At 41.6% G+C, this 13,525-nt stretch overlaps 1 protein-coding gene across 2 annotated transcripts in view; it reads left to right on the top strand.

Annotated features, from left to right (window-relative positions):
* Positions 1–13,525, top strand: part of LOC105478143 (sushi domain containing 4) — a 147,604-nt gene that overhangs the window by 127,023 nt on the left and 7,056 nt on the right. The window contains exon 6 of one of the 2 annotated variants that reach the window (XM_011735196.3): positions 12,224–12,415. In XM_011735196.3, the coding sequence (XP_011733498.1) occupies positions 12,224–12,415 (192 nt within the window). Of the gene's footprint in view, positions 1–6,508; positions 6,702–12,223; positions 12,416–13,525 lie in introns of those variants that run through there. The other variant, XM_011735206.3, reaches the window with a different exon arrangement.

Raw genomic sequence — 13,525 nt, 5'->3', positions numbered from 1 at the left:
AGTAAAAAACTGAAGAGACTGAAAAATCAAGAACTCTGCAGGGATCCATAGGAGAAGTAAGGTCACAGGGCAAACTGCTGCTCTCAGTGTGGAGAGACAGAAAAGCACAGAGAGTCACGGCTTACCTGAGCAGAGATTCACAGGTGAAAACCACCAAGGGAAACGAGACTGATTGGGGAAGGTGTAAGAAACCTGACTGTAATTGATGAATTGTTGCAGCCTCAGTGTGGCCAACTCTAGAAGTAAAAGCTCTAGGGGGACCCAGTCATGGGGGTCCCCATACTATGTGAGTTTTACCTCCAGGAGCTCTACCAGGTTCTCACAGTAAACATTTTTCTCACACAGAAATCCCCTTGTGCTTCTGGCAGGGGGAGGCGAACGAGCCATTTTGAATTACGCTGGAGCAGTCTGTTCTTAACATGGTCTGTCCCCCAGAGAAACTTGCTAACTGCAGCCAAAACTGCTGCGGTGTTATCAGAGCCTAACTGACCTGGAGGAAGGGAATACCCAACTCCTTCCCCCTTTAGCCATCCTGTACCACCTAAGGCAGTGAAGAGAAACAAAACAAAACTGAGAAGCACTTGTGAAGCTCACGGTGCAGAGGCTCCGGCTCACTGAAAGACTGAGACCCACTCTTATGACTACAGAGTGCTTCTCCTTCCCCTGCATGGCACCACCACATTACCAAAAGCCTCCTTACAGCAGTCCCCTTTACCTGGTACACCTTGTCCAGTTATCAAGAAGAAACTACAAGAGATATTAAAAGGCAAAAAACACAATTTGAAGAGACAGAAAGCATCAGAAGCAGACATGACAGGAATGTTGGGATTCGCAAACGGTGGATTTAAAACAACTATAATTAATATACTAAGGGCTCTAATGGAGGAAATATTCAGCATGTACGAAAAAATGGGCAATGTAAACAGAAAGATGGAAATCCTAAGAAAGAGTCAAAAAGAAATGCTAGATATCAAAAACACTGTAATGGAAACAAAGAATGCCTCTGATGGGCTTACTAGTAGACTGGACATGGCTGAGTAAAGAATCTCTGAGCTTGAGGATATGTTAGTAGAATCCTCCCAAACTGAAAAGCAAAGAGAACAAAGACTGGAAAAAAAAAAAAAAAAAAAAAAAAAAAAACCCAGAATATCCAAGGACAGTGGGACAACTACCAAAGGTGAAACATACGTGTAATGGGGATACCAGAAAGAGAGAAAGAAAAGGAAGAAATAGGTGAAACAATGACTGAGGATTTCCTCAAATTGATGTCAGACACCAAACCACAAATCAAGGAAGCTCTGAAAACCAGACAGGATACATGCAAAACAAACAAACAAAAAAAACCTAAACTGCAACCAGAAATATCATTTTCAAACTACAGAAAACTCAAAATTTAAAAATTCTGAAAGAAGCCAAAGGAAAAACACCTTACTTATAGAAGAACAAAGGTAAGAATTATATCTGACTTCTCAGAAACCATGCAAGCAAGAAAAGAGAGGAATGAAACATTTAAAGTGTTGAGAGAAAAAAAACCACCAACCTAGAATTCTATAGCCCGCAAAAATGAACGTTCAGAAGCGAAGGAGAAAGGAAGACTTTTTTAGGCCAACAAAAGTGTAGAAAGTTTGTTGCCAGTAGGCCTTGCAAGAAATGTTAAAAGAAGTTCTTTAGAGATAAAGAAAGTAATATAGGTCAGAAAGTTGGGTCTACGTAAAGAAAGGAAGAACACTGAAGAAGGAATGAGTGAAGGTAAAATTAAAACTTTTTCTTTTTCTTGATTGATCTAGTAGATAACAGTTTATTCAAAATAATAATATCAAAACAATAGTAACAATGTAATTGATTACATATACTTAGGTATATTACACACACACACACCACACACACACATATATATGCTTATATATAAGTGACATGAATGACAGCAATGATACAAGGGATGGAAAAGAGGACAAATTAGGATCATTTTGTAATTATAAGGTACTCATACTACCTGCAAAGTGGCATTGTGATATTTGAAAGTGGACTTGGATTCATTGTAAATGTTAATTGCAAACTGTGGTTGTTAAAGGCAACCACTAAAAAAAGTTAAAAAAGAAGTATAACTGATATGCTAAGACAGGAGAGAAAATGTAATCAGATAAAATGCTCAATTAAAACCAGAAAGAAATGCTGGAAGTGGAAGAAAAAGTGGAAGATAACAATAGCAACAAAGAACAAAGGCACCAAACAAAAAAACAATAAAAAATATGGCAGATAACTCAACTATGTCAATAACCACTTTGAATGTCAATGGTCTAAATGCACCAATTGAAAGACAGAGATGGCCAGAGTCGATTTTTTTAAATGATCCAACTGTCTGTTTTTTACAAGAAACCCATTTTAAATATGAAGACAAATTAATATAAAATAAAAGAAAGTATATGGAAAAAATGTACCCTGCTAACAGTAATTAGAAGAAAGGAAGAGTAACTACTGTGTATTTATTCCAAACAGAACAGATTTTACAGCAAGGAAAGTTATCCATGATAAAGAAGAGCATTACATAAAAACAAAGGGGTCAATTCCCCAAGAATACCTAACAATCTTTAATGTGTATGCATTTAACAGAGCATCCAACTACATGAGGCAAAAATTGATAGACCTGCTGGGAGAAGTAGATAAATCCACTATTAGAGATTAACACACCTTTATTGGAAATGGACATATCCAACAGGCAGAAAATCAGTAAGGACATAATTGATTTCAGCACCATCAATCATTAAACAATAATTGACATACATAGACTACTTCATTTAACAACAGCAGAAAACATATTCTTCTAAGTCCATATGGAACACTCACCAAGATAGCCCACATTCTGAGCATAAAACATACCTTAACAAATTTAAAAGAATGGAAATAATACAGTGTCTGCTTGTAGACCACAGTAGAATTAAACAGAAATCAACACCAGAAAGATGATAGGAAAATCTCAAAATGCAAACAGTGTACTTCTGAATAACATGAGTCAAAGAAGAAATCTCAGAGAAATTTTAAAAATATTTTTAACTAAATGAAATGAAAACACAACTTATCAACATTTGTGGGATGCAGTGAAAGTAGTGCCTAAATGAAAATTTCTAGCATTGAATGCGTATGTTAGAAAAGAAGAAAGATCTAAAATGAATAATCTAACTTTTTACCTTAGGAAACTAGTAAAAGAAGAGAAAATTAGATACAAAGTAAGCAGAAGAAAAGAAATAAGAATTAGAGCAGGAATCAATGAAGTTGAAAACAGGAACTCAATAGAGAGAATCAACAACACCAAAAGCTGGTTATTTGAAAAGATTAATAAAATCAATAAACCACTAACCAGGCTAACTAAGTAAAAAGAGAAAGAACATAAATTACTAATATCAGAAATGAAAGAGTGGACATCACTACAGATCTCATGGTCATTAGAAGGATAATAAAGGAATGCTGTGAACAACTGTATGCTCACATATTTGATAACCTAGATGAAATGGGCCAAGTCCTTGAAAGACACAATCTGCCAAAACTCACACAAGAAGAAATAGACAATCTGAATAGGCCTATATCTATTTTAAAAGTTGAATCAATAATTAATAACTTTTCCGAACGGAAAGCACTAGGCCTAGATGTATTTGCTGGTGAATTCTACCAAACATATAAGGAAGACATTATACCAATTCTCTATAATCTCTTTTGGAGGATAGAAGCAGAAGGAGTACTTCCTGACTCATTCTGTGAGGCCAGCATTACTCTAATACCAAAACCAGACAAAGGCATTACAAGAAAAGAAAACTACAGATCAATATCTTTCATGAACATAGATGCAAAAATCCTCAACAAAATGTTAGCAAATCCAATCCAATAAAGTATTAAAAAATTATACACCATGACCAAGTGGAATTTATCCCAGATATGCAAGGCTGGTTCAGCATTTAAAAATCAATTAATGCAGTTCATCACAACAACTGACTAAAAAAGAAAAATCATTTCAATAGATACAGAAAAGGCATTTGACAAAATCCCAAACCAATTTATGATTTTAAAAAAACTCTCAGTAAACTAGAAATAAAGGGCAACATCCTCAACTGTATAAAAAATATCTACAAAAAACCTACAGCTAACACCATACTTAATGAAGAGAAACTAGAAGCTTTCCCATAAGATCAGGGACAAGGCAAGGATGTTCTCTCTCACCACTCCTTGTCAACATCATACTGGAAGTTCCAGTTAATGCAATAAGTCAAGAGAGGGAAATTAAAGGTATGCAGATTGGAAAGAAAGAAGTAAAACTATCTTTTTCACAGGTGACATGATCATCTATGTAAGAAATCCAAAATAATTAATCAAAAAACCCTCCAATAACTAATAAACAATTATAGCAAGGTTGCAGGATACAGAGTTAGTATACAAAGATTAATCACATTCCTATATACTAGCAATGAACAAATGGAATTTGAAATTAAAAACACAATACCATTTACATTAGCTGCCCCTAAAATGAAATGCTTAGACACAAATCTAACAAAATATGTACAAGATCTATCTGAGGAAATCTACAAAACTCTTATGAAAGAAATCAAAGAACTAAATAAATGGAGAGATAGTCCATGTTCATGGATAGGAATGCTCAATATTGTCCAGATGTTCGTTCTTCCCAACTTGCTCTATAGATTCAATGTACTCCTAATCAAAATTCCAGCAAGTTATTTTTTGGTATTATTAAACTAATTCTAAAGTTTATATGGGGAAGCAAAAAACTGAGAATAGCCAACACAATATTGAAGGAGAACAAAGTGGGAGGACTGACATTGCCTGACCTCAAGACATACCATAATGCTACAGTAATCAAGACAGTGTGGTATTAGTGAGATAATCGACAAAAAGATCAATGGAACAGAATAGAGAGCCCAGAAGTAGACTTACATAAATATAGTCAACTGATATTTGGCACAGGATCAAAGGCAATATAATGGAACAAGATAGACTTTTCAACAAATAATGCTGGAACTATTGGGCATCCATATAAAAAAAAAAAAAAGCTAAACACAGACCTTACACTCTTCCATAAAATTAATTCACAATAGCTCATATACCTAAATGTAAAATGCAAAACTGTAAAACTCTTAGAGTATAACATGGGAGAAAATCCAGATGACCTTGTGTATGGCGATGTCTTTTTAGATACAACACCAATGGCATGATGTGTGAAAGAAATAATTGATAAGTTGGACTTCGTTAAAATTAACAACTTCTGTTCTGCAAAAGACAATGTTAACAGAATGAGAAGACAAGCCACATACTTGTAGAAAATATTTGCAAAAGGCATATCTGATAAAGGACTGTTATCCAAAATATACAAGGAACTATTGAAAGTCTACAACAAGAACACAAACAACCTGATTTAAAAATGTTCCAAAGACCTTAACACCGTAGAAGATATACAGATGACAAACAGCATATGAAAAGATGCTTCATGTCAAATGTCATCAGGAAATGCAAATTAAACAAGAGAGATCACTACTTACCTATTAAAGTGACCAAAATCTGGAACACTTACAAACCAAATGCTAAAGAGGATGTGGAGCAACAGGAACTGTCATTTGTTGCTGGCAGGAATGCAAAGGGATATAACCACTTTGGAAGACAGTTTGGTGGCTTCTTACAAAACGAAACATACTCTTGTATGATCTGGCAATCTTTCTCCTTGATATTTACACAAAGAAACTGAAAACTTATGTCCACAGCAAAACCTGCACACAAACGTTATAGCAGCTTTATTCATAATTGCCAAAACTTAGAAGCAACCAAGATGTCCTTCAGTAGGTGAATGGATAAATCAACTATGATACATCCAGACAATGGAATATTATTTAGCACTAAAAAGAAATTAACATTCAAACCATGAAAAGATATGAAGGAACTTTAAATGCCTATTACTAAGTGAAAGATACCAATCTGAAAAGCCTATATACTGTCCTATTCCAACTATATGACATTTTGGAAAAGGCAAAACTGTGATGACAGCAAAACGATCAGTGATTGCCAGGGTTTGGGGGTGGGTGGGGCAACGAACAGGCAGGGCACAGAGGATTTTGGTGGGGGGCAGTGAAACTACTTTGCATGATACTTGAATGGTGGATACATGTCACTACACATTTATCCAAACCCATAGAATGTATGACACCAAGAGTGAACCCTGATGTAAACTCTGGACTCTAAGTGATAATGATGTGTCAATGTGGGTTCATCAGCAGTAACAAATGCACCACTCTGGTGGGGATGTGGATAATGGGGAAGGCTGTACTTGAGTGGGAGCAGGGAGTATACGGGAACTTCCTGTACCTTCTGCTCAATATTGCTGTGAACCTAAAACTGCTCTTAAAAATAAAGTCTTTATTTTTTTAGAAAGAAAAGGGCTGTAAGGTTTTTTTTTTTCAATCAATCAAGAGAAATAGTCTTCTTATGTTTTCATATTTACACTTCTTTTTTTCAGGAGGAAGACCTGAACATCTTTTCCCTGTCCTTTATTTCCCACACATCAGGTTGGCAGCTGCTATGCTTTATTTTTGCCCTGTGTTAAAGTCCTCTCCCACCCCAGCACCTACCTGTTCCTCAACTAGCACCACCACATCTCTGTTCTAAATGTTGTTCTCCTGCAATAAAGGACGTTTGAATTAAACATTCCATTTTTATCGTATACCGTATTTCACCATCGTCTGCACACCTGTTAGTACATCAAGGGAAGAACCAACTGGCATTGTTTTGAAGGTGTTAGAAACGTTGACCTCTTTATTTTAGTGTGTATCTCAGAGGTGGGACTGGCAAAGCTCTATTTCACATCACTAAGACATCCCTAAAATGTACACAGATTCTTGCGTGTGGTGTCCGTCGGGTGAAGCTATGAGGCTATGAAAAAACTATTATCATGTCTCACCTTTTTTCCCCCACTGAAAAATGAGACCAGACACAGCATGAAAATTGCAGCTCATTGACTACAGGAGAGAAGCGGACAGGGAACCGCCTCTGGTTTATTGTGAAAACTTTGACATTTCCATTCACTCAAATAGCAAATGTTTATCAAGAATCATGCTGGATGCTACAGGAGTTAGAAAAACTCTAGAGACATGGCCCCCATTCTCAAAGAGTTTACGGATCTGTACAAGTATTAGGCATATAAAATGCACAAAATGCCCAGAAACTGCAAGATCACTGCCTGTGCGCTCAGGGAAGGCTTCCCAAAGTGGCTGGTGTTTGTGCTGGAATTAAATCTGCATAGGAGGAAATAGCCAGAGGGAAGGTGAGGAAAGGACACTAAATTGAGAGGAGGCTGGACCAGGAGGGAAGGCTTATCTGGGTAAATGGCAGTCTTATAGCAGCTCCATCCAGCCCAACTCAGGCCATTCTTGGCCAACACAGGGAAGACTTCAGGTCCCATGCCTCAGCACCCCATCCTTTGGTCCTGCCTCCTCCTATCTAGCCCACCTCTGGGAAGCTCCATAAGAGACTAAATATGGTAAAAACTGGACTCTGCTGCCATTTGTGTAGGTAGGAATTTTCCACCTAGTCTGAAAAGAGCCGTTACCCTCTGTCATGAAACAAGGAGCAGAGACTTCACACTGGGACAGGAATCATCCGTTTCTGGCTGAGTGTCTGCAGAGCCTTGCTTGGATTCTGCCTGTAACTGAATGTCCAGACTCCAAGCCTCACAAAAGCCCTAACTGTTGCTAATAATGTCTAAAGTAAGAAACATTAAGAAAAGTGGAGTTGCAGAAGGATCTTTTTTCATGCCACCCGCAGGTTTTCCCCGGGTGTATTTTCCTTAGAACTAGCAACTGACAGGATATGAGTCACAGGCTGAGCCTAAAGGAGTTCTAAGATAAGAACGGAAAAAGTGCCATAGCCCGGTCCACTTTTACTCACTGGAATTTCTAGGAACACACAGGTTATTTGAAATGCCAGCCACGTGGCCATTGTTCACGGGGCTGTTTGCCACGTGTCTGAGGCCTCTGGGTGTGGGAGTGTGTCCGTCCGTCTGTCTGTGTGGAACTGTCTGTCTGTTAGGGAAGGTGTGGAGAGGAGGTGGTAGCAGAACTCAGTTGAGCCCCATAGTGAGAGGCTGTGTTGGGTGAGAGGTGGAAGTCCCCTAAGCCATGGGTATTTTTATATTGGAATTTTAAAATAAACCTCCCTAAAGTTTATAATTAATAATACTTTTGTTGTTGTTTCCTTCCAAGTTAAAAGAAACGCTCCCACCCTCTACCCTCACCACACCACACGGGGCTTTCCTTTACAACAAAGCTAATGGTCTGCCGGGTGCAATCATTATAAACACTACAAGGTGTGAAGATAAATGTTTCTACTTGGGGGGAAAATGCATCTCCATTACCAGCCGATTATGACAGTCTCAGAGTTAAAGCCTCTACAATGGATGGTTTTTATCTGGCCTCTGAGAAAATGTGGTGATGAGATGCGTTCACATTCTCTGAATGTTTGGGGCCTCCCTGGTGCAATCCCAGGTATCCTAATTGCATAAGGAGCCTGGTGGTGCCCCAGTATGGGAAGGGCAGCATGGGAACCCCAGCAAGTTTGGACCAGTGATACTAATAGCTATTATTTCTTAAGTGCCTACTGTGTCCCTGGCATTTGTGTTATGCGGTTTTCATACATCTTCAAATCCTCGCAACAACTGGAGGAGTTGGGAATTGTTTCACTCATTAGACAGACGGGAAAGCTAAGACCCCACGAAGTCAAACAAGCTGCCTAACACCCTGAAGCTCATCAGTGGTAGAGCTGAGGTTTGAACACAAATTTGGGTAACTCCACAGCCCACGCCCCTATATGCCACTCTGTGCTGCCTGCCTTTGCTCATTAAATGGTTGATCAAATGGTTGATCTGTACAGTACGGAAATTCTTGAGCACACCATGGGACCATTTGCCTTGGAGTGAATGCAGTGATTTGAACAGTCGTTCATTCTTTAGGCCCAGTGAGAAAAAAATGCTGCTGATAACAAACTTGCATACATTTATGTGGGCTCTTTTATGACGTTTTCTGTGCTTTGAGAACAGTTTTGGTAATTTTCTAATCCTACAGTGGCCCTCAGGGGCTTGTTTAGAGAGCCTTTGAGGAGAAGTGCCTTCCTGCTCTGTGTACGTTTTTCTGTTTCATAAAAATGTTAGATATTTAAGGTGTACAACATGATGTTTTGAGATACATCTACACAGTGAAATGATTAATACAGTCAAGTAACTTAACATAATCCATTTCCTGAAATCTACTCTGTTAGTGAATTTCCAGTGTATAATACAGTATTATTAACTGGAGTCTGGATACTATACATCAGAGCTCTGGACTTCATCCTATAGAACTGCACCATTTTACCCTTTGACCTACATCTTCTGATTTCCTCCACCTCCCCAACCCTGGTAACCACTGTTCTGCTCCCCGTTTTTATGTATTCAACTTTTTTAGATTTCACATATAAGTGAAATCGTGCAGTATCTGTCATTCTGTGCTTGGTTCATTTCACTTAGCAGAATGTCCTCCAGGTTTATCCATTGTGTCCTAAATGGCAGGATTTCCTTCTTTTTTAAGGCTTAATAATATTCTGTGGTGTATATTGCCCATATTTTCTTTATCCATTCATCTGTCAATGGACACTTGCCATACCCTTGACCACAGAAAGGGGCTCCTGTCCCAGAGAAGATGCTGCTCCTGAGCGTACAGCAGTGCTGGGGAACCCTTCAGCAGTGCAGGGAAGGGGGTCCCCAGGCAGTCCTGGGGCCACTGGAGACCCCTTCCTTGTGTTCTCCCAATAATTGAGTAGAGGAGAAGCAGCATGGAGGAGGGCCTCCGAGGAGAGAAGAGCCCTTACTGCCACATCCCTGGATCTCCCAGAACCAGTTCAACAACACGGCCAGTGCCTTTTTCTCTCTTCCTCTTCCTCATCAGCTGTCCTTCCCTTTGCTTCCTTCTGCTTTATTTCCTGGGGATGCTCCCAGAGCACCCTGGTGGCAGCAAATTTGAAAAGAGCCCTTGTTTGTGGAAATGCAAGTGGTTATGTGACTGCATTTGCCAGCCCAGGAGATACCCTGGGGCAGGGCAACAGAAAGCTCCTGGGCCTCAGAGTTAGAGTTCAAAGCCTATCTCTGCCAGTGTCCACCTGTGGGATCCGCACAGCAGCCACCTGACAGCCACCATTTACTGAGCACACCCTGGGCCTGCCAGCCTCAGATCTCCCCTGGACCTTCCCTGCACTGCACCAGATCTAGACAGGCTGTCCACCACAGACCCGTTTCCCAGATCCGCTTGGCACCTGGCTCCCCACTGGCTTTGTCCAGAGGGAGCCTGGACGGTGGGCAGGTGGAGGACCAGGCTACTTCTCCCTCACTGTTCCTACCCTGGGGGCATCTCTAGCAGGGTCTGAGCATCCCCAGGCTCCAGTTCCCACGTGACAGACCTCCATGGTTCCACCTTCCACTAGGGACCCCAGCAACAAGACCCCGTCATCCCACCAGCCCAGGGGTGGTAGTGTCTTCCTACTCTTACTAATCTCGGGGTATACCTGCTGGCTTCTCCACTTTGCCATCACCTTGTTAAATTCCATCTTTTTAGATACTCGAGTCCTGGTTTTCCCTGAACAATCACAGTTTATCAGCCCTGAACTAAGCCCTCACCAGCATTTCTCAAAATAGCCCTCAGAGACTCTTGTACAGCTGAGGACCCTGAAGCTCAGAGAAGAGCAGGGATTGGTTTAGGGTCACTCAGCTGGTGAGTAGTTCAGCCGGAATTCAGACCTAGGTCTGTCTAGGCATGTCTGGACTTCTACTCACTACTCTAGTTGCTTCTGTGAGTTTCTGTTTCCCCTTCTCTGAAAGAACCAACAAGATCTACACTGCAGTGTTTTGTTTGCAGGACTAGAGAGAGTGCCTGTAGCTTGCCTCTGACCCTGCTTCACACACCTCGGGACACCCCCAGCAGGGTGGCCTGCTCTGCAGGGAGGGCCATCTTGTTATCCAGCCTCAGTGGGCACCCACTGCTGCCAGTGAGTAGTTTCAGTGGCCAGTGTGGAGAGGGCACCTATTCTAGCCTGTATGGTGGGCAGTGCCTGTTCTGCACTGGCCAGGGTGTTTGGTTACCCCAAGGAAGGGAATCAAAAGTTAACTCTTTTTGGTTTTGGTTGGTTTTTTGTTTGTTTGTTTGTTTGTTTGTTTTTGGCCAAAGTTCTTACTGGTTTCCATGAGTGTGGGTTTGAAGCTGGCATTGGTAGAATCTGTGGTTTGACTGTTTTTGTAAGAATGTTTAAGCGGCAGCACTGTTTATTTCTCAGTCCTCATCCAAGAAAGAGCTCCTTGTGGCATAAAAGGCACCCAACTCCCACTGAAGCTGTCTTTCTGGGACAGAGATGGAACCATTCTTACCTTGCAACCTAGAATGCAGTACCAAGATAGGACACTAAAAACAACTTTTTCTTCCCCTAACATGATGGAATATTCAAGTCAGAACCCTAAGGCATCATCCTAGAATAGAATAAGCTTCCATTTGACAGAGGAGAAAAATCAAGGCTCAAAGAGGTTAAGGGATCTGCTTAAGGTCATGCAGTGTGGTATGGTGGCAGAACCAAGCCTCATGCCTAAAGCACCTAACTCTGGTTACCATGGAGGCTGTGCCCTGGCTCTGCAGGCAGAGCTAGAAGAACTGCTGCATGTTCGTCATTGGCCAAGCCTCAGCAGGGCTGTAGGGGATCAGATTAGGGACACTGCCCTGGATTTTAATAGACCCAAATTACTACTGTCGTCACAGAAACAGGCTTGGGATAACTTTGCCTTTCAGTAAAGATTTTGTCCAGAAATATCTTAATTTTATTTACTAGGTTATCTGGCACATAATAGCATGCATTATTAATAGAGTAGCTTAATACTCTCTATTGAATAGGCATACTCTTTGCATTGTAAAATGAACCTCTCTTTTATGATGTACTTCACAATGCCATGTCACAAAAGCACGTGCTCAGAATATTACAGCAGGCTTCCATTCCACCTTCCATGAAATACTAAAAAAGAGATCATCTCTAGTGCAACTCAGTAGCCTCATGATTAATCCATAAGCACATCTTTAACTGAGTTCTCCTAGGCCATTCTTTGTCTTAAGGGCTTCAGACAAAGGTGAGCATGTGGTTCTCAAACTCTTATTCTCCCCTACTGCCCAAGTTTGTCCACTGCCTCCAATGGTGAGTCACGGAGATTTCGTCTGCCATCCGCGGCCTTGTGAACGCTACAACCACGGAACCGTGGTGGAGTTTTACTGTGATCCTGGCTACAGCCTCACCAGCGACTACAAGTATATCACCTGCCAGTATGGAGAGTGGTTTCCTTCCTATCAAGTCTACTGCATCAAATCAGGTAAGTCTGAAGGTCTTGCCCTGGATGATGATGGACCCTCCTTGGACCATCTGCACATAGTGGGCGGTGGTTATGTACCAAGCTGTATCTCTCCTCCCACGCCCAGTGTCAGGAACAGAATATTGAAACATATCATTGCGGGTCGATGGGGCTGCTGTTGGGCTCTGTGCCAGATGCTTATAGGTCCTGTTCAGAGGGTCAGGGTCAAGAGTATTAACCTGTCTGCTGGAGGTCCTTCCATGGAGGCTAGGGGTCTAGGGACCCTGTTCAGAGGGTCAGGAGTATTAACCTGCCATTCCCAGGTTAAAATGCTGACCCTCTGAACACGGTCCCTAGACCCCTAGCCTCCATGGAAGGACCTCCAGCCTCTGTACTCTTTTTTCTCCCAGCCTTATCCCTTTCCACTGGTAAGGACACAGGCCTATGGGTGTGACCAGAATTACATGCATTGCCCTGGACCGAAGTGATGCATAACTTTACCTTTCTCTTCCATTCAAGGATGCATATCAGAATACAAATGATACTGTGGGTAACACCTGATCTCACTTATAAAACTATAGGCCATTTGCAAGCTTCAGGGCTTCATAGTTAAAAGCAAATGACTTACTTGCAAACCACCTTCCCCACTGGCCTCAGTGCACCCGGGCAGTGACCACAGGATAGAGATTGGGGCGCCAGCATACACCCACTGTCTCCTTCCCACTCTCCCCAGCCCTTTCCAGGCTGGGGATGCTGCCCTGAGCAGTGCTGATGACTGCATGCATCTCCCCTGGACACAAGGAAGCGCTTGTTAATGCCGGGTCTCTGGAGGTGCACGCATGATCCTGTGAGCCAGCGAGGGGAGAAGTGCAGAGAGAGTGTCTAAGAGGGTGGGCATGACAAGGCAGGGAGGTGTCTAGGTGACAGACAGGGTGGGCTGTGCCCAAAGGATAAGAATCTCTTCTGGAAGGGTCTGCTTCTGCTGCCCCTGACCTGGCAGGCAGTTGATAGGGCATCAGAGCTGTGGAACAGGGGTCCCCTTTACCCTCTGTTTCTTGCTTTACCCAACCCCACAGCATATCCCAGAACACTCACAAAGGGCCCAGCTTCCCACTCCCCTAGCCCTTGGTC

This window comes from Macaca nemestrina, chromosome 1 (assembly GCF_043159975.1).
Source record: "Macaca nemestrina isolate mMacNem1 chromosome 1, mMacNem.hap1, whole genome shotgun sequence".
Lineage (NCBI taxonomy): Eukaryota > Metazoa > Chordata > Mammalia > Primates > Cercopithecidae > Macaca > Macaca nemestrina.
The sequence above is the reverse complement of the archived record's forward strand: the minus strand, read 5'-3'. Positions and strand labels throughout refer to the sequence as shown.